The following is a 20,396-nucleotide window of genomic DNA, read 5'->3' on the forward strand; positions in this document are numbered from 1 at the left end:
GCTATTAGTATTGGTGGGTCAGTGTAGTTTTGCGTGGATTCTGGATTACTTTTTTGATATCTGTTTTGCCATTAATACACAAAAATGACAAAAAGAGGATGGGTCATGAAAGCATGTGCTGTTCAGGGTTTCCATCAGCCGGTAAATGTCGGTATTTGACGGTTAAATTATAATCCTGGCAGACAGGATGTCCAGTAATAAAATTCACCAAATTCAAAGTCAAGTGTAAAATTTTGTATAAACATTTTGTATAATCCTGTGGCAACATGTCCCCATGCTCTGCATATGGAAAAGAGACCACCCATTGACTGCCCATGGTTAAAAAGCTCTGCTGCCATTTAAACACTTCACAGTTCAGTCACTGACTCTTTTCAGCTTCAGTCATTTAGCTGCAGTAGTCAACTGCCAGCCACTGTACTGAGAAATTTATCTTAAATAAAGCTCCTGTTTGGTTTATTTTATCATCTCCTCATCATTTACCGCCGAAGCTTCCACAACAGTTTTTCCATCAAAAGCGCATGTATTTTATCAGGAATACACTTTGCTTCAGACACATTTGAATTGAAACTGTGAACAAAGAGAAAGTAAAATGCTGTTAGTGTAGAGTTTTGGACAACATGTGTAAGATAACATTTAGATTAGCCAAATAACACTAACATGATATAGGTTCTGTGCAACGTTAGCACAAATATATGCCTGTAACTATGACTGTAACTAATCATTATCATTTCTGTACACCATGACTGCAACCAAAATACCTAGCAGAACTTCTGAATCTGTCATATGAGTTTAAACTCTCTACTGCAAGCTCCAAGTCATGATGATGTAATCTTTTGAGAACCTGATGCACATAATGGAACAACTTTTTACAAGCAAGGACAAAATTTCCTCCATTTTCTAGAGGAAGAAAAAAAAACTGCTTTGGAGATGGCCTTACTCTTAAATAGATTATTTATTTTCTCTGAGATATTATGTCTACCTCTCAGAAACCCATCAGCAGTATCGCAGAAGTCTAGAAGATGAAGTGGTAACTGTCCTTTACATACTTAAGCAACACATCAAAGGGTGGCCTTTGCTTAAACACAGAGAGAGGACAGAGGACAAAAAATTTTAATCCTATTTCTGAAGTCGGCTTTGGTGAAAAAGGATCCATTGTTGCTGGCTGTGGCACGTAACAGGGTCATGTAACAGGTTGTTTGAAAGCGCTGGACGTGGCTCAAGAAGGCTGAGCACATACTGTGTGAACTAGAACGTATTGGCTCTCCAGAGAGGGCAAGTGTCTCTTTGTCTCATGATCCAAACTGTCTGGCTAGTCCTATTAGCAATTCCAGTAGCACCATTTTACGTGTCAGGTTTCATTTTTTTTGTTGCTTTTCTGAGATGAAGCAGGTGGGTTGAGTGGCAGAAACTTTTCTACGACCGAAACAATGCCTAATGTCACATATTTGGGTGTCTAGGATTAGGTGTCTACGAACTGTAATGGATGTATAGTTGTGTTTCAGTAATAAATGCTTTTGCATAATTACAAAAAAGAACCTGTATTTGATGCTTCCTCTTATTCCTACAATGTAATACTTGCATTATTTTATTTTTATTTTTGCCCAGATTTTTCCCCAATTTAATCATAGCCAGTTTCTCCGGTCTTGATTGATCGTTGAACTTCGTTAAAGCATTTCCTGTGCCAGGCTAAATAGTTTTGATATGTGGCGAAGTGTTAGCTAAGGCCCAGTAAATGAGTGGACTTACTGTTTGATTACTCAACTAGAATTTTGTTAATGTCTATATTAGTTTGTGGGGGGGAGGGGATGCTGGAGGGTGCTGATGCGGGGAGTTGGATTGGCAAAGAGAGGATCACAAAATATTTTAAGCCCCAAGAAAGGGTCACACTGTAAAAAAGGACCCCTGGCATACACAATATTATGATAATAAATAAATAATTGCAGTGGCCCCTTATGGCTTGGGGCCCTAAGCGACCATTACGTCGCTTATAGCAAGGAGTGCTCTTGGCTACCAAGCTGGGGGGGCTAGTGCAAGCTTTCTCTGAGACATGTGAAGCATCACCACCTATTTTTAAACTGACACTAACACAACATCATTGCATAGCTCTACACGCTTGGAGGAGTACACTACCTCTCAATTCTGTTGCATTAGCTAACAGACACCCACGTTGGCTAGCATCATTCTGAGTGATTGAGGAAGAGGGAAGGCAGTTCTTCTTACCCAGAGAGTGAGAACCGGTTATGTTTCACATCACCTTCTGATGGTCAAACCCTCAGGAGCAAAATACCAGGACATGTAAACTTCTTAAAAAAACTGGTGATTGCAATGCAGTAGGCAATTCCTTCACTTATGGTGCCCTGAAACAACAGAAGCTTTATTGCCCTACATGTCCTGTACTGTATTGCAGTCTGTTAGAGTGACTGTGTGTATTACATGGCTACGTTGGGAGCTACAGGTTCACAACCTCTCCCCACATGTTCTGTACTGTCGTTTTAACACTGCAATCCTGAGCTCCATAGTGAGGGTTGCTGTTGTATAATGTGACAGACGTCTCTCATTGGCCTGCAGGAAATACGACCTTCATACGTTCACACCACTGTAACTGATCTGTCCCGTTCACGTCGTGCACCACAGTTATCTAACAAGACGTTCAGAGTGTGACCCTCACCATCATTACACCTGCGTTGATGTCTGTGTGTGTTTCCCACGCTGGCTGTTATTTCGGTTGCCTGGTTTGTTTATGGAGCAGCTGCGAGTTGGCTGCTGTTCGTCATTGACGGAATATGAGGCCCATTAGATGTTTGACGTTTTTGGAGGAAGGATTTTATTAATGCAGGGGAGTCAGACAGATGGCCTCATGTTTGTCAGGATTGGATATGAAAGAAGAATGTGTAGTTTTGGAAGAAATAAAGCAAATAATGGTTTGAATCTATGGAAAATCTCAGATTGCTGATCCAGGATCTGGTACGACTGCTGTTATTCTGTGAGATTAAAAAAGCCAAAACTGATCTGGAAACATTGCACATGCTTTGTATAATATATAGTACAGCTGTATGTGCTTTTGTGTGCTTTAACAATGAGGTGATAAATAGGCCTCACTCAGCACTAGGAGCTGTTTAATTAATCAAACCTCCGTTATGCAACAGAAAAGCCCGGCGAATCGTTATGAATTAGGTGCTTTGATGGGTGGCTGATCGTTCTCTTGTTTTGTTTTTCCAAACTCAGACAGACCTGTCAAATAACAAAAACAATTTAAAAGTTAGAGTAAATAGCAGGAAAAATGCTATATGTAGGTAAGGCTGGAAATAAAAGGCACAAATAACAGAGATACTGCAGAAGCTTTTGTTTGGGGGTAAACTGCTGTATATACTATCTAGTGAACTTAATTGGTCACATATCAATATTATATTAAAACTGTAATGTTTAATTATGTAAGTTTGCTTAATTCTGTAAATTTTAGTCTTTGTAGCCTGAAAAATCTAGGCTTATGCCTAATCAACATGACTTTTACGGTAAGTTCTGGAGTCTACTAGGGCTACACAATGTATTGTTTGTTGATAGCTATCGCAATACTTTTATAGAGATGTCACGATACCACTTTTTCTGTCCTGTTACCAGTACCCAGTGCAGATCCCTCAAGGCCTTTTTTGGTCCTAACAAAAGGGTTAAATTCTTGAAACCCCCAGTAGAAAATTGTCCAGTCAGGATTGTTTTCCCGCTGTGTTGTCTAGGTGAATACGTTCAGGTGAGCTTTCTCACTGGTTCAGTCTTCAGGAGCTGGGCTGAAGACCATACATGTTAATTACATACATAATTAGGAACTGACAGTGGAAAATTAACCAATCATTTTGATTTTCAATGGGTGGGACCAATTTTATGAGGAAAAAATGTCACTTTAGGCCTTCTGGAAGTCCTACATACGCCACTGACTGTGAATATGAGTGGAAGCCTGACCAGTGTGTTTCAGTCAGATGGTTAAACTGGAAAACAGCAGCAGCTCCATGTCAGGGCTCTTGACTGATGGAGTCTCTGTAAAACTGCTATAAGCCAAAAAAAATGTTAATGTCTGTCACAAGCTTTAAAGGAAACGTGGAAAGTTGTTTACAAGGTTTACATGTCTTAATTTAGTCTAGAACAGTCAAAAAATGTTCATGTGAATTGCTGTTATTTCAGCACTAACATATTACTATAATCCAATAGATGTGCCAGAAATTTGCATTGTCCTAGAAATTTTCCTCAATTTTGACCAAGTTTTGGTCTAGCTCTAATAGTCATTGTTCGGCAGTGTTGATACCGATATTGAAACCTTCAGTATCGGCCAGTGCTGAGTTTTCTGTTGAATTCAGTTTTCAGTACCTGGTCTCAGGTCAGTGCCATCTAGTTTGTAATATATATCGTGGCAAACTGTAATAAGTTGGAACATGTTGTACAGCCTATATAGGTATTAACTTTGGAATACGTTCACAGTGTGGTCTGATTGGTTGAACTGGTGCACCAAAACACGAGCGAGTTGCTCCAGCAGGGTCTAAGAAGTGATGCGCAAACTATTTAGTTTTAGTTTTAGTTTGCCATGCAGCCCTAAACATACCAAAAACAAATGCGCTGTGCTACATACTTGTTCTAATAAGCACAGCTGGAATTCCTCAGTGACGTCAGAGAACCGCTGAGCCTCACTCTCTCAGGCTCCATGAGCTTCTGAGGAATGGTCACTCACACTCTCATTCACGCTGCAGGCACAAAGCACTGCATTGATTTTTTTTCTTTCCCTTGTACAGATTCCCCAGATGACGCAGCAGTGATGTCAAAAGCTTTTTTCGGTGAATGAGGCGTGAGGAGACAGCTAGAGCTGAGACTGCCTTTGTGCTCTGGGATTGTGATGCCCGGTGCTTTTATGATGTGCTGTTTTGGTGTGTTTTGTGGTGTCTCTTGTTGGCTGAACAAAATTGCATCCTTTTGGTGCAATTTTGGGGCAAATTTATAAGCTTGACTGGGGATTTCTATAAGTGAACAGTACACCTGCCTTGGTATTCCAAATACTAGATGAGATATGCTCATTTAAAAGCTGACTGTCATCAATCCTTCTTGATGAGAAAATGGGCCCTAAAGCTGGCCATAGATTTTTTTAGACAATATTCATATAAATTGGAAGATTTATGCAGATATAAAGCAAAAATAACATATAGGCTCACTAGCTTTCAAGTAGGCCTGTCACCGTCATGACATTTTAGCAGATGATTAATTGCCATATAAATAATTGCAATTAACAGTTGTCTTTTTTTTTGTTTCATTAAATGCAATAGATTAGCTGTTTTGCTTCCTAACGTAATACCTAGTACCTCCCAAGTGGTGACCGACAAAGCATGAGCTCAAATAAACAAACATTTTACACTGCTTTCTAAAGGTGCTGTAGAACCGAGTTGTAAGTTATTGTAAAACCCTTATTGTGTTTTAATAAATGCATTTTCTGCGTTCTTATATTCACAGTTGTCTCAATCTGACTGAAAATGCACTCACATTCTATTGCAACTTAAACTTATGATTGTGAAAACTAACAATTCTGGAAAATAATTGCAGTGAGCTTCAATAATAACAATCAGCCAATCTTATAATAATTGTGATAGGCCTGCTTTTTAGAGAAAACCTGCTAGCTAGCTTCCCTCAAAAGAAGCACATCATCCTATCCTGAGCTTCCGATCTATTGTTTGAATATCAAAATTATATTTAAAAGCAGTGAATTTATGTGATCGGAAAGTCGTGTAACCCCAAAGACCTGAAATCTGATTTATACATGAATTGGCCATTGCGACTTCAACCTTAAAGCAATAGATGACATTGCATATATGATCCTCTTCTGAACATTCCCAGATGAAGTTATGGGACTCTTGCTCTTTCCCTTTGCCAAAAACTTCAGCCCATGCTGCCATTTGGCAAGGGTCAAACCGGGCCATTAAGTAGATAAACGAATAGGACCTGAGTCAGTGTTTGCCTCACCAAATGGCAGCCAAAGCGCTATGTAAACCCCGCCATATGGCTGCAGTGTGTAGAAGACTCAGCTGGGTCCTTCCCCAGACGTCTGACTGAAAAAATATGCAGAAAGAAAAGACGTTATGGGGGAGTTATACGATTGTGGCCAGTTTGTTTGCTTCTACGATGCAGCTTAATGAAGAGCTGGTCTAAATTTAGCCTCATCGTTCCCACCACTACTAGCTGACCCCTCCACCCCACCTCAATGTTCCTGTGCTATAAAGGGTCCCCGGTATGTCATGCCTGTTTGCCAGGCCACTGCTCGACCCCCCCGTCTTGGATTGCGAGGCAGTGGGCGGATAAGGGGGTGGGCTCGATGGGAAGTACACACACAAACACAGACCTCTTCACCAGCCATGAACTCCACTATCATCTCTGCTCGCATAATGGGGGTTATACTATATGACATGAAGTAGGGCTGCAACAATTAGTCGAAAGAGTTGATTATGGAACAACATCGATGTGTCATTTACAGAATGCAGTACACTGCAGTATGCATAGGCAGAGACCTCAATTGTTTCGCTGTGCTGTAAAAGAAATGATTTAAATATAGGAACTGTGGAATCCAATACAGGGACACTATGACCTAGAATCCTCACATAGGAAATAGACGCTACAGCATGTGCTGTTTGTGCCGTACACGTATACTGAGAATACCCTACACCTCTTTTTCATATGATCTATTATTAGGGGTTAGTAGAGTATAGCCCTATTATGGCTGTCTAAGGTATTTCTGGAGGCAGGGATGTTATTATAGAGAGACAGTTGGGCTGATATATAGGTGAAGGGTTAGGACAACAGCATGTTTCAACTTGGCCATTCCCCCAGAGACAGTCTGACCTTCGTTTCCCCCCTTATCAAAGAAATAACAGCCATTGACCACATTCAGTGTACTCACAAAATATGCAGGTTTTAATACATTATGCAAAAGCCATAGGCTTTACCATGAAAATCTTAATTTGAACAGTTTCTGAAGCTAGAGTCTTGTTAAAAGACTAGGAAGGCAGCAAAAGTAACTGAAATTAGTGTTTTTAGAGTCACAAAATGCCCATATTAGGAACCCCAGGTCTAACCCCCAGGTTTTCTCTATGGGAAAAATGTGTTCAAAACCTGATGCGTTTTGCTGTATATACATTTTCCACTGAATGTCACTGGATCTTCTGAACAAAGAGGTCATTAAAGAGTCAAAATATGAACGTTGCTGCAGGCAAGTGAGCACTGCACCGCATTCAACTGACATTGTAAAACAGGCAACCTCACCAAATAGCACGTAAACCAGCAAACTTTGTCAAATAAAGAAGTTAATATTAGGATGCAGCTGAAGGCTGCAGTTTCAGTAGCTGATATTCATTAGTGTCAGTTTCATAGTAGACTTACATTCATGTGAAATCGTTTCAATGCACAGGAGTGTTAGCTTGCTAGTAGCATTTGTTTTTTTACTCTTTAATGACCTCGCAATTCAGAGGATCCAGTGAAATTTGGGTGACATGTACACAGAGCAAAACATATTGTGTTTGGAACGTTGTTTTTACCGCAAGACGTGAAAACACCATTCTTTTTCTCCATAGAGACCTGCTTAGACCTGGAGTTGCTAATATAGGCATGATGCTCAACACAGAATGACGCATGCCGTCAGAGGTCTGTTTACACCCACGTGTGTCTTTAAGTCATCAAACATAGGGCTACACTACCTTAATGTCCATTTCTTTATGTGCGGAATTTGAGTTTGAAAACTGTTGTAACTCACAGACTGGAGGGAGTAACCATCACATAGCTAAAAGCAACTTTAGCAGCCATCTTGAAGCTTAAATTTTGTCTCTACTTTTTCTGTTTTTGTCAATAGCTGTATGTCATTGTGTTGGAAACCATGTAAACAAGTCTGTTTGATACCCATCAATTTGACACAGTGTGACAATATGGAGATGCAGTTCTCAGAATCGTTGCAGTATTAGCTTCCATTACTTGTTTGCTACACTATATGTCCAAAAGTTTGTGGCCACCCCTTCTTAGTGGTGAATTCAGGTGCATTAAGGTTCACCCATTGCTGACACAGGAGTTTGAATGCACCCAAAGCTTGTATAGTCTTCATAGAAGAGCAGTGCCAATGGAATGGGACATGCTTGAGCAGCCGCACATGAGTCTAACATCACCATGCAGAGTGCTAAGCATCAGCTAGAGGGGTATAAAGCCCCCCCCCAGCATTGGGCATTGAGCCCTGCGTTCTGTGGAGTGATGGAGCTCCATCCAGTACCTTTAGGAGGAGTTGGAGGGGTGTTGGTGATCCAGAACTAATCATTTAACATCAAGAGCTGACCTCACTAATGCTCTTGTAGCTGAATGCAATCAAATCCTCACAGCAGTGTTCCAACATTTAGTGTAAAGCCTTCCCAGAAGAGTAGAGACAGTTACTGCAGCAGGGGGGGGGGAACACAGGTCTTTTTAATACTCTTGATTTTGGCAGAAACATTGGATGAGCAGTGTCCACAAACTTTTGGCCATATACTGTACATTAGCCTTGTAGCTCTAGCTAAAGGGCCAATCTTTGGATAGCAAACATGGCTTGGCTGATTGACTGTGCATAGGGTGATGGAAAAGTTGTGTAAATTTTTTGGTCAAACCACCTCATTTTGGGGATAGAAGAGGACACATTGAGGAGAGCAGGCCACAAAGGGAATTTCTCCATTCTCCATGTGGATGTGGGATGCCCAAATGAGCTCCTGCCTACACAGGGCTTGTCTGTGGTGGAGACAGGGTCTCCAAACTCTGCAAGGCAAGTGCTTGAGTTTGTGGCCCAGTGTCAGTGAAGGAACACTTTGTCCAGAAATACTAATATGTTAGCAATGAATGAAAGCTACGTACGTAGTGCTAAGTGGCCTCTGCTAGTTTTCATTCACGGTAATCAGTGCTAGCGTGCTTCGTCTCAGTGCTGCGGTCATGGTGTCACATCCATGGACACGAAACGGAAGCTGGGCACACATAACAGATTCAGCAATTACGAGAGAGAGAGAGCGAGAGAAAGAGATTGGCTCCTGATTTAACCTCAGAGAAAGTCATACGTTGTCAAAGCCAGACGCTATATTTGTCGCAGATGCTGGAGGGGCTGGTGACTGGACTGGACCCAGGACACCCAGAGATGGGGTGAGGGCTGGATTTTTTGCACTGGGTTGGTTTTGGCCTGTGCCTCTCTTCTGATTAGCTTAGTCATCGTAAACTCTAGAGGTTTGTCCACAGATTCTTGGAGTTTTCAGGGTTTTACAGCATCTGTCATTGTTATGTTTTACTTGAAATTTTACTTGAAATGCTATGTTTTTATGTTTTCTATTACAAATGTTGCCAATAATAAGTTTGACTCACGTTAAGGACTCTGAACATTAACGTAAAAAACTAAACAGCTAATAAAAACCTTTGTGAACTGTGCCTTGCTATAGAACAAAGCCCGATTTAATTACTTCAGTAAACTAGAACTCTAGAAGTCCAAGAACTTTGAGAATCTTAATGTTTTTTTTAATATAATCATACAATTTTCTCTGAGAGAGGGGAAAAAAAGCTCTCTATTTCAGTTAGTAATAAGCCCAAAATTGGCCCCCCTCCCTGCCTCTTTTTCTAAAGAGCGGCATGAGCCGAATTCCGCACCACACATCGAAGTTTACCCAGAAAACAACATTCCACTCATGCAAGCGTTTGACGTCAATGCTGGTGCATTTATAGAACGCATAAACAGTGGCCCGCTCTCAGCCCGCTACTTAGCCATGACATTTCATCGTCTCCGTGTTTATGCTTTGCATTCGGCTTCTTCTCCTTCTTCTCTCTTCTCTCTCCTTTTTTTCCCCCTCATGCATGAAAGCTTGTCCCATGTGAGCCGAAGCCTGAAGGAGAAGGTGCTCAGCTGCCCCTTGGCTCACGCTGGCCACTTCTGGGGGCCGTGCGTGTGTTGAATGGGACACTGTTCTGGGAGGAAAGGGGGGTGGGAAATGGAGTTTTATGGTCCGTGGCTCAAGTAGGAAGGAAAGCACGAACATGCTGTTGGTGGCCTTCCTCATGTGATGTGCTGCTTTCAGCAGAAAGACACAGAGTTAAAGTGATAGATGGTCAAGTATTTTATTTGCACAGTTTTCCTTCTTGCACTTAAACAGGTTGAGTGTCTTACTTGTGTGGTTTTTATATGCTGTTATATATAAAAATGGATGAAAGTATGGACAAATATCAGGCTTCAAGCTTGCTGTTACTGTTTTTTTAGCTAAGTACTTTTATTTTTATAGATAACAGTTTGCTGTATAATGTCAAAAACCATGTAAGTAAGTCTATTTGAGTATAAGATTCCAATACTAGTTAGCTATATTAGCCTGTGTGTGGTGTATAAAATTCTTCTCTTATAGATTTTTTTTTTTTACTGCTTTGCCTTTACTTAACTATTTCCTTTGTGCAATAATTCTAATGTGTAGTTAGTTTAAAAATGTATACAGTTTAATAGATTCAAATTAAATATAATCTTTACGAACAAAACTTCACCAGTTTATTAATTACACACATATTGCTGAACATCAGAAAACAGATTTAACCTTTATACGCTTGGAGGAGAATGCTCATGTTTCTGATTCCGTTAGATTTCTGTAAAGTTTATAATGAAATGTAAATTGAATTATTAGTAAAAGACATACACTCCATGTAGACTGATGTAGCATTCAAGAGAGGACTTGGAACAAACAACGTTAGCAAGTTAGCAAGCAGTGCACACTGCACTATACAAACTGAAACTACTGCATTTTGCTTTCGAATGTAGTTTTTTTGTACTGCTGGCTTTAAGATTAATAGCTGAATAGAAAGCCCAGAGTTTTGGTGGCAAATTAAACTAAAGTATTATTGGAATCATTTTATTTTCAGCAAAGAATTTACTTTAATTCCTCATACATGCTCTCAAAATTGAAGAAGATCATAAAGGATTCTGGTCATAAAGTCCCTGGGCTACTGACTACACACACACACACACACACACACCCCACACACACACACACACACACACACACACACACACACACCACACACACACACACACACTCCCTCCTGGCTGTCGTTTTGTGGGTTTCCACAGTAGAACTGCCGTGTGCTTGTTTTCCCAGAGCACGCTGGTGAGCGGGGACCCCTTCAGGAGCCACTGGAGCTTCCTCAGCCTCATAAATCACACAGCCTATTTACAACCGCTCTCTTATTAGCTCCAGGCCCGAGTCTGAATCGCCCAGAAACTCTCCCAGAGTGTCTAAATATCACCCCGCTCTACACGCTGGCCTGCTTTCCTTTTTTTCCTCTGTCCGATCTCTCTTGGCAGTGTTTCCTTAGAACCAGTAACTGGATCAGACTGGCTACTGTTTAAGGCACTCTCTCTCTCTCTCTCTCTCGCTCTCTTTCTCTCTCTCTCTCTCAGTTCACTCTCTCAATTCACTCTCTCCGTTTCTTTTTCTTTCTTCTTGTTTTCTTCACTTTCTTTCTTTCTCTCTTCATTTGTTTGCGCTTTTTCTTTTTTCTCTCTCCATCTCTCTCTCTGTCTTTCTCTTTTTTCTCCCTATTTTTTCTCCTTTTTTATCTCGCACTTCTGTCTTTCTTTCTTTCTTTCTTTCTTTCTTTCTTTATCTCTCTCTTTTCCTCTGCCCCAGTCCTACCTTTCTCTTTCTTTCTCCTTCTCATCCTTTTTTCTCCTTTTCTCTATCTCACTTTTTCTTTCTTTCTTTCTTTCTTTCTTTCTTTCTTTCTTTCTCTATCATGTGCTCTCTCTCTCTCCCCTTCCCTCTCCCTCTCTCTCTCTCTCTCTCTCTCTCTCTCTCTCCCCTCCACCCCCCTGCCCCCCCCTCCTGTGTGTGCAGCTAACAAGGAGAGAGGACGCAGAGCAGATTTGACAGGGCAGCCTACCGCACGTTGCTATGTGCTATTTCTGGAAAGCAATATTCATGCTTCTCTCTCTCTCTCTCTCTCTCTCTCCCCATCTCTCCATCTCTCTCTCTCGTCTCGCTGAAGCGGAGCTGGTGTAGCGTCGCTGAAGAAAATAACCATGACGTAAGCTCGGCTTTTTGCAAAAACAGCCTTAAAAAAAAGCGAGGGGGTGGTGGTGGAGGGGGATATGAGGGAGAAAGGCTGAAAAACTAAAATAATAAATGACCGCTCCTGGAGGACTGCAGGGGCCTTTTGGGCATTTTGTGGCACTCTGAAATGAGCCGTCTCTAATGGAAAGAGGACAGAAGCACAAAGCTAATTGGCAAAGATCTTTTCACGCCTGTGTCTGAAGGAAGTGTTAGTACAAAGCCCCGGTTCACTGAAAGTGCTATAAAAACATGACGAGGGAAGCATCACTGTATATACAGCAGAGCAGAGCTGCACAGTATATTGTTTGTTAGTCGTTATTGTGATATTGACCTTTGCAATGCTGATTGCAGAACAATACAGTGTGTTTTCTGTGTGCCGTGAGCATCCTCATAATCACAGTTCCACAATCACAGTCAATCACAGTTTCACATGTGTGTTTCTGTGGGTGTTCTGATGATTCAGTGGTTTTCCTATAATCCAACACAAGGCATTATGGCTCCTGAGTGGTGCAGCTGTCAGGACTTTACAAGCCAGCGATGCCACAGCCATCCGTCCAAGCCCAAGAGAGCATAATTGGCCTCACTATCTCTGGGTGAATAGGGTGGTCCCTCCCCTCCATCACCCAGTGTGATGCTAGTTAATGGAGGCTTCTGTAAGCTGAAATAACAGAATGAACAGTGTTCTCCTCCCAGTATCTCCTCCAAGTATCTTCAGATACTGATATCACTGCGATATCATTGTGCATCACTAATTTCTTGATTTGGTCTGGATTAGTTTCACTAGAGGAGGTCCGGTAATGTAATGATCTGACCGGCCTGTTCATACGTGATAAAGGGATCTGTGTCCTTTCCCCAGATTACCCCAAACAGCCCGGATCGAAACAACATTGTACATTATACAATAGATGCCACACCTCCGAACAATAACAACATGTTGTTTGGCTAAATGCTAAATATGGCGCCCAAAAAACCCCAAAAAGCGACACTGGAAATGGGAGGAGGCTTTATATCTCATTTCAGAGTGGGATGACCCCCGTTAACAAGGGCAATTCCAAATAATGGTGCATAATTCAAGATTCAAGATACTTTATTGTCATTGCACAGAGTACAACAAAATTGGGCGGCGATCTTAACAGTGAATTAACAAAAAAAGATGAAACTAGGAATAAAACACAAATATAGGCTGATAAGATAAAATGCAAGATATTAAAGGAAAGAGTGTGTAATGGTAGTGAATGAATGTAAACATCTTTTAATGTCTCTTGAATATGTTTGGATAGGTGCGGGTAGACACTCTATTCCTGTGTTGTTATAAAGTAGAGCAGGTCCCACTGAGACATAGTGGACGGTACATATACACTGAATTGGTGTGGATTTCAGAAGTCTTGTTATGAACTTGAAGATCAAAGAGTTAAAGCTCAATTTTAACCGTTAGCCTTGTCTTCATGTTGCAAAAAAAAGAAAAAAATAGGCGCAGTTTTCTATTGGCTGGTTTTGTTATTACGTTACTGTAACCTAAATTCGAACAGGAATATTATTACTGAGGGAGCTCCAAGTTCGGCAAATTACAGCAGGTAATTTACTCCAGGATTGTAATTTAGCAGACTTGTAAAAACTACAGACATTGCAGATTCGTACTGGATTAAAATCACAGATCTTGTCAGTAATCACTCAAATTACAGCACCTCCCCAGATAAAACTAATCCAGCTCAAATAGGGCTAAAGACAGTAACCCAAATGCAGATGTTTCTCAGATCAGGCTTTCTGACGTTGTGCAGGTCAGATGTGCTTTGTGTTTTTTTCCTAAACTGTTGGCTGTTTCATAGCAGCTTGATTGAATCTGATGTTTGGTGTTCGTTTCCACTGACAGTTTGAATATTTATTCTGGGATTCCGGTTTATTTTCCTCCATCAACGCTGTGTCGTGTGTGTGAGTGTGTGTGTGTGTTCATGCTGTGATTTATGGTGGTCCTGGACCTTTTCAGCTCCTGCTTTGTTTCTGTGCTGGAGGAAGCGTATCCCATGATTCACAGAGTTGTCCAGCAGCCTAACGACCGAGCGGCTCTTAGGGAGCAGAGAGCATTTATTAATGACCGTCCTTCAGAAACCACCTCAACGTCCTCACTGCATCTCTGTCTATCTCTCTATCCCTCTCTCGCTCTCTCTCCCTACCACTCTATCACTCTCTTTTTTATATGTATCTCTGTTATCACTATCTATCTATCTATCTATCTATCTATCTATCTATCTATCTATCTATCTATCTGTCTGTCTCTCAGTCACTGTTGCTCTCTTCCTTAGTCTCTCTCTACCACTATCTTTCTATCTCTCTCTTTATCCTTTTTGTTTTGTCTCTCTATCATTGTCTCTTTCTTCTATCACTTTCTCTCCCCCTACTTTATCACTCCCTCTCTATGTCTTGGCCCCTCTCTCTTTCTTGATCTTTGTTTCACTCTTTATCTTTTTATGTCCCTGTCACTCTCTGTGCTTCTTCCTCTTTTTCTATCTCTGTCTGTCTCCTTTTCTCTTTCACTCTGTATCTCTCTTCACCTCTCTATCTCTCCATCTCTCTCTTCCTCACTCTCACACGTTTTCCCCTCTCTCTCTCTCTATTTATCTCCTTTTCTCTCATACACGCATTCCTCTTCCTCACTCTCTTGCTCCGTCTCTCTGCCCCCATCTATCCGTCTACAAGGAGATTTAGACTCACTTCTAAAATAAAGCTCCTGCTGCCAAAAACGAGAGAGGGCTGTTGAATGGTGTCAGCAAATTGTGTCAGCAAACTCCTCTTCTGACTGAAACCCAGAAACAGAAGAGAATCCTCCAGAGAGAGAAGATGAGAAGAAAGGAAAAGAGGAGAAAAGAGAGGAGTGAAGATGAGAGCAGAGAAAAGGAAAATGGGAAAGAACAGGAGGAGAGAATATGAGAATGAGAGAGTATGAGAATATGATAGGAGAGAAGAGGAGGAGAGAAGAGAGGAATAAGAGAAGAGAGAAGATAGGAGAGAGGAGCAGTGGAGATTTGAAATAGAGACGAGAAGAGATGAGGAGAAATAGGAAGCGAATAGGAGAGGAGACTGCAGCTTTCCACAGGGGAAAAAGTCCCCAAGGAGGCCTCAGATGGATAACCGAGTTATTCTGTCTGTCTGACTCTGAAAGACACACATAGTCCTGTTTTGGTTGTTGATCAGGAGCTGCTAGTCTGCTTAGCATCAAGCAGCCCGACTGTGGTACACACAGTTCAAAAACCCATCTCCACTCATTCTTGTTCTTCTTTGTGCTATGCTTTTAAATAGGACTAATGGCTGTTTCTAAAAATCGATGAGTCGATTGACTATTATTTGATTAATTCATGAATTGAGCCTTTATAACTGAAGCCCCATTCATGCAAGTGATTTCCTTTCTTACAGTTCAGTGAAACAATAGAAGCCATGTATAGCTTTCTGCCAGAATGACTGCACGTGTGACAGGAATGTTATCGAGCACTGCAGAGCTTCTGTTGTAACGTAAACATGTTGACTTGTTTCTTGTCGTTGATGACTAATTGATTTTGTTGGCTACTGCAGCCCTCTGTGTTCTTGCGTTGGATGTTTTTCGGTGTGTATAGAAGTACGAAGGGACAACAATGAACACTGTTACAGGCCTTGTAATATCATATGACTGATCAGTTATGGTTAATGGAGTGCCACTGTTGATACTAAACTTTCTCTAAGTCTAATTTTGGTATGTAAGTCTAGTATTTTGTTTAGTCCCGACTCATGTCCACCATGCTCCTAGCAAACTAGGTCTATATGGTGGCACAAAAGATTCTTTGACTGTTCTTTGTAATAATAGCAGAACCATTTTGGTGCTATATTTACATTTATGGCATTTGGCAGATACTCTTATTCATAGCAACTTACAATTTTGATCATTTTACGAAAGTAGTCTTAGGAGTCTTGCCCAAGGACTCTTATTGGTATAGTGTAGGGTGCTTACCCAGGCTGGGGGTGTAATGCATTCAAAATAACATTTTACTTTTACAGAGTTATGAATGCAGAGAAGTGACTAAAACAGATATTTTAGCGTATCATCACCACAGCAAACAATTCTGTCTCTAGAACAAAGCATTTTGCTTCAAACCACTCTGAATGACTTTGTTTCGATATTAATCATTTGATTACTGGAGAATTTAGAAAAATCTGAAACCCATTAATGGTTTCAGATGCTGAAAAGTGTTGTCCATCTTTAGCTAGCACAGTGCATTAGCATAACTATCTATGCTGTTGGAACAAAACCTCGTTTCTCCGTTTTTCAGTTTTTGACATGATTTGAAAATACCTTTACATTGTGGGTAAGCCTCATGATGAATGGACCAAAAGAAACAACCCAAAATGACTTGGAAAAAAAGTCTGGTTCCATTGACTTACATTAAAAGTCAAGTAGGTCTTTTCCTTCTCCTCTGAAGTTGCCGTTTTGGAGATATGAGGTTCTGTTCCGACAACAGCGATAAGTACAAAGAGCAACATCACACTGTTTTTCGCTTTTATACTGGTGCACCTCTCGCCCTTTATCTCTGTATTAATATTTACTGATGGGAATCTCCTTTTTTGCAGGCAGAAACCCAAATCGGTGCAGTCAGGCAGGGCATGTCCACACTTAGCATGTGATATTCTCCCATCTCTCACATCAAAGACCGTCCTTCTGCAGGGAGACTCCGTAAACTTCACCATCACTGCATCTGCAGCATCCGCATCACAGACACACGGAGAGAGTACATGAGAGTGTGTGTGTGTGTGTGTGTGTGTGTGTGTGTGTGTGTGCTAGAGGAAGAGTATGCGTGGAGGAACCCAAAATAGAAGCGTTCCCTTTTAAAAGCGCAGTGCGCCCCCCCCTCCCCACCAACTCCCCCCCCAGTGCATTATTAATCCCGGCTTATTTATAACCCACTTTTTCACAGGCACACTCTGGGTTCTGTCACAGCTTGTCTTTAATCTCCACTGGGAGTGAAGAGGGGGGATGAAGGGTGAAGAACACGAGGGAGTAGACGGAGGAGAAGAGACATACAGAGAGAGAGAGAAAGAGCTCCTGTCAGAAAGCTCCTCTCTCCCCTGGAGATGTAGGGGGGAGCCATTTTGATACGCACCTCAAAGCGAAAACGGAGAGACATATATAGAACGGCGGCGTTTCTTTTGTGTCGCTGCCGTCAGTGTGTTTAGCTGTTGGGATGGCAGAGAAAATTCCAAATCGAGTGCTTGGCAACCTTGCTGAGAAAGAGTTTCCATGGGGGCAAGTGCATAATACAATGCTATGCAAAAGTCAGAAAACAGCCAAAATGGCCATAAACTTATTATTGTAATTAAAGTAATTTTGTAGGGGATATTTTTAAAGAGATAATCCACCTGCACAAGGAAGGGGAACGTCAAAGGAAAATAAGTGAAAAAACAGGAGTTTCTGAAACTAGACTTCAAAAACTAATTCAAAGATACAGAGAATATGGGACCTGTTGCAAGACCTGGTAGACCACTAAAACGGTCACCATCCGATAAACAGGGCATAAAGCTGCATCAGAGAGAAAATCAGCTCCACTAGAGAGAGAGAGAAAATCAAGCTCCACTCTTACTTCAGATCTGAAAAATTCCACAGGTGTTTCTATCCGTCCTTCCACTGTGAGAAGGCAACCTAACACTATGGGTCTAAAAGGATGTGTAGCTGTCAAGAAGTCCTGCCTGAGAAAAGGAAACAAAAAAGAAGAACTCAAAGAAGCTGCTGGTGTTCTCAGAACAATGGACTGACCACCTCAACATCACTCAATGTGTTTGGGATTACATGGATCTTGAGAAGCAGAAAATGCAACCAACTTCTAAAACTGAACTTTGGAGGTGTGGAAAAATATCCCTGCCGATTTTTTTTTGGAAAACTGAGAGCAAGTTTCCCAAAAGAATGGGAGCTGTCTTTAAGGCTCACCACTGAAAATGTTGACATTGTATTTAGTTGCTGAGCCCCTCTGTTAAATATGTTTTCTGTTTTTTTTCCTGACACAGAAAAATGAATAACTATTATTGTAATATGAAGGGCTGGGATTTCAAACACCACTGGCATCTCCACTTAGATTGCGTTGTAAGACATTCCCACACCCACTCTGAAAGCTTTTTTGACCTTATCCATCATTAAAGGCATGGGCGGCTCTGGTGGCCTCTAGATCAGGTCATGACCCTCTTGGCCGCTTGCCTCCTTCTCCATTCTACAATAACTGTCTGGCAGAAGCTCGCTGATCTCATCGATTACTTGGTCTGAATGGAAGCCCTCCACCTCCATCAGAAGATGTCTGCCAGGATCAGCTCATTTCTTTGCCAAATATCATGTGGTGGCAGCGAGTCAGCTGCACCACTGACCTGAACAGGAACCTTCCATATTCACTGTTAAAGTGGTTGAATTGACCTGTCCATGTTCTGCCCACAAAAGCGTTCATAGCTACGCTTGCAAGGTTGGACAATCTTTACAGAGCGCTGGTAAAAATCCCATTCAAAATGATGAACAAATCAGTTTGTGTAGCTTCATTCAGAGCGTGTTGTTGGTTTTAAAAAATAATATGTATTTGGGCGCACATGCTAGACAATAAAGCAAAAAGACTGTATTACACAACCAGTGTGTCTCAGCCATGAAAAAAGCACTCAAAATCCCCAAATCTTGCTCACATGAGACAAACAAAGCGGAAACTGGACCAGACTTGTTTGTACTCTTATGTACACACGGGAATGCAGCGAAAACATAGCCTGTTGATAAATATGTGGTCTATATCTTTTTATTCTGCAGTGAGAATATTCCAAGTGAATGCAAGGCATTTCAGAAATCAGCTCATTTATCTCTGTGGTCACCTGCACATGCAATGCCCCTCTCTTTTTTTCTCTCTCCAAGGTCTCACATTGACTGTTGCCTGAATTGCTCGCCACTGAAAGCGCACAAGAATTATGTTTTTAGTCATAAAAATTAATCCTAAAATATCAGAAGGCCTCCAAAACCCTCGGGAGCTAGATCAGAAGACTAAAAATCAACCTCTTCACAGACTATCACTTCATCTCTGCCATTTAGTTCCTGAATAAGGTCCCGTCCTGGAAACTCACTTCCGACTGTGAAAATTGGGGTTCAAAATCAGACTAAAAACAATGCATTGTACACCCAGCTTTAGAGTACCTTCAGCTGTGCTGTTAGTGCCGTAGGCTATTATTAGTAGTGGGTGATATACAGGTTCGTCCGGTATGCCAGCTGAAATTCTTCTTCAGGTATTAGTTTTGTCAATACTGTTATACTGGAATGCCACAAATGCAGATAATTCAGTGTACAAACAGTGCAAGACATTGTGTGAGCAGTCTGAAGTAAGTTAGTCCAGCTTTTGTTGAAGGAGCAGATATCAGAATAAAATTAGTTAATTCATTAAAAGAGGAAATTCGAATGATCTGGTTTAGCCATTAGCCATTAGCCAGTATGGAAACTAGCTGGCTTTCCATGTGCACTGATAACAGCACCCCTCACTTGGGCCGGTGCTTCAGGCGACTCCACAGTCTACTGGTCCTTGCTCCAAGCTGAAAGGCACCGCAGCTTTTCAGCTAATACTGGTAGCGTGAAAGACTGTCATATACATAAGACAATTAAAAACAATAATCGCCACCATTTTTGCTCAGTGTAGCCTCCGCATTTTATGTGCATTCGACTTTGTGCCTTTAGAGGTAGAAAGCAACATTTGCTACAGTACTTTGCTTTTCAACAGATTTTCTACCATCATTAAATTGATTCTTATTAAGGTTACCATCCTAGAATAATACACCGCTGTTAATCTACAGAAATATGTTTCCTTAAGAATCCAAAATGGTTTTATTTGAGAAATATACATAATGCACTATGGCATGATATACACCAAAACTGCCAGAAATCTTATTGTACTATGAATATACTATTATATACTATTATGCTATGATAAACATTTTCAGCCAAACTGTCCACAGATGCTACAGTGTTAAATCAGCTAGCATTAAAAGAGCTGACGCCACCGAGCTTTCTGTTTGGAGACTTTTTGCATTCGGTAAAGAAGCTACAGAAGAACACATTTGCGGCGGAGCATAGATAGGCCAATTATGGCAGCGTCTCAAAGACTTTGATATTGTGCAAATATGAAGTTGCCAGATGTTGAAGAAAACAATTTTGTGTGAAGGACACTGTCTGCAGCAAAGAGGAGTTAGATCTATGCCGAATCAATGATGTTTGTCAATGAACTGCGGTGGAACCAGTGATGACGCATTTTAACTGCTGAAAATGAAAAAAAATAA

General features: G+C 41.2%; 1 protein-coding gene across 5 annotated transcripts in view; it reads left to right on the forward strand.

The window, feature by feature from the left end:
• hdac5 (histone deacetylase 5) overlaps window positions 1-20,396 on the forward strand; it is a 142,176-nt gene that overhangs the window by 59,708 nt on the left and 62,072 nt on the right. For 2 of the 5 annotated variants that reach the window (XM_036567374.1, XM_036567375.1), the window contains one exon: window positions 4,776-4,817. The exons of the other annotated variants lie outside the window; for them this stretch is intronic. In XM_036567374.1, the coding sequence (XP_036423267.1) occupies window positions 4,776-4,817 (42 nt within the window). The remainder of the gene's footprint in view (window positions 1-4,775; window positions 4,818-20,396) is intronic. 5 annotated transcript variants of the gene reach the window in all.

Source organism: Colossoma macropomum, unplaced genomic scaffold, assembly GCF_904425465.1.
Source record: "Colossoma macropomum unplaced genomic scaffold, Colossoma_macropomum, whole genome shotgun sequence".
Taxonomy (NCBI): Eukaryota; Metazoa; Chordata; class Actinopteri; order Characiformes; family Serrasalmidae; genus Colossoma; species Colossoma macropomum.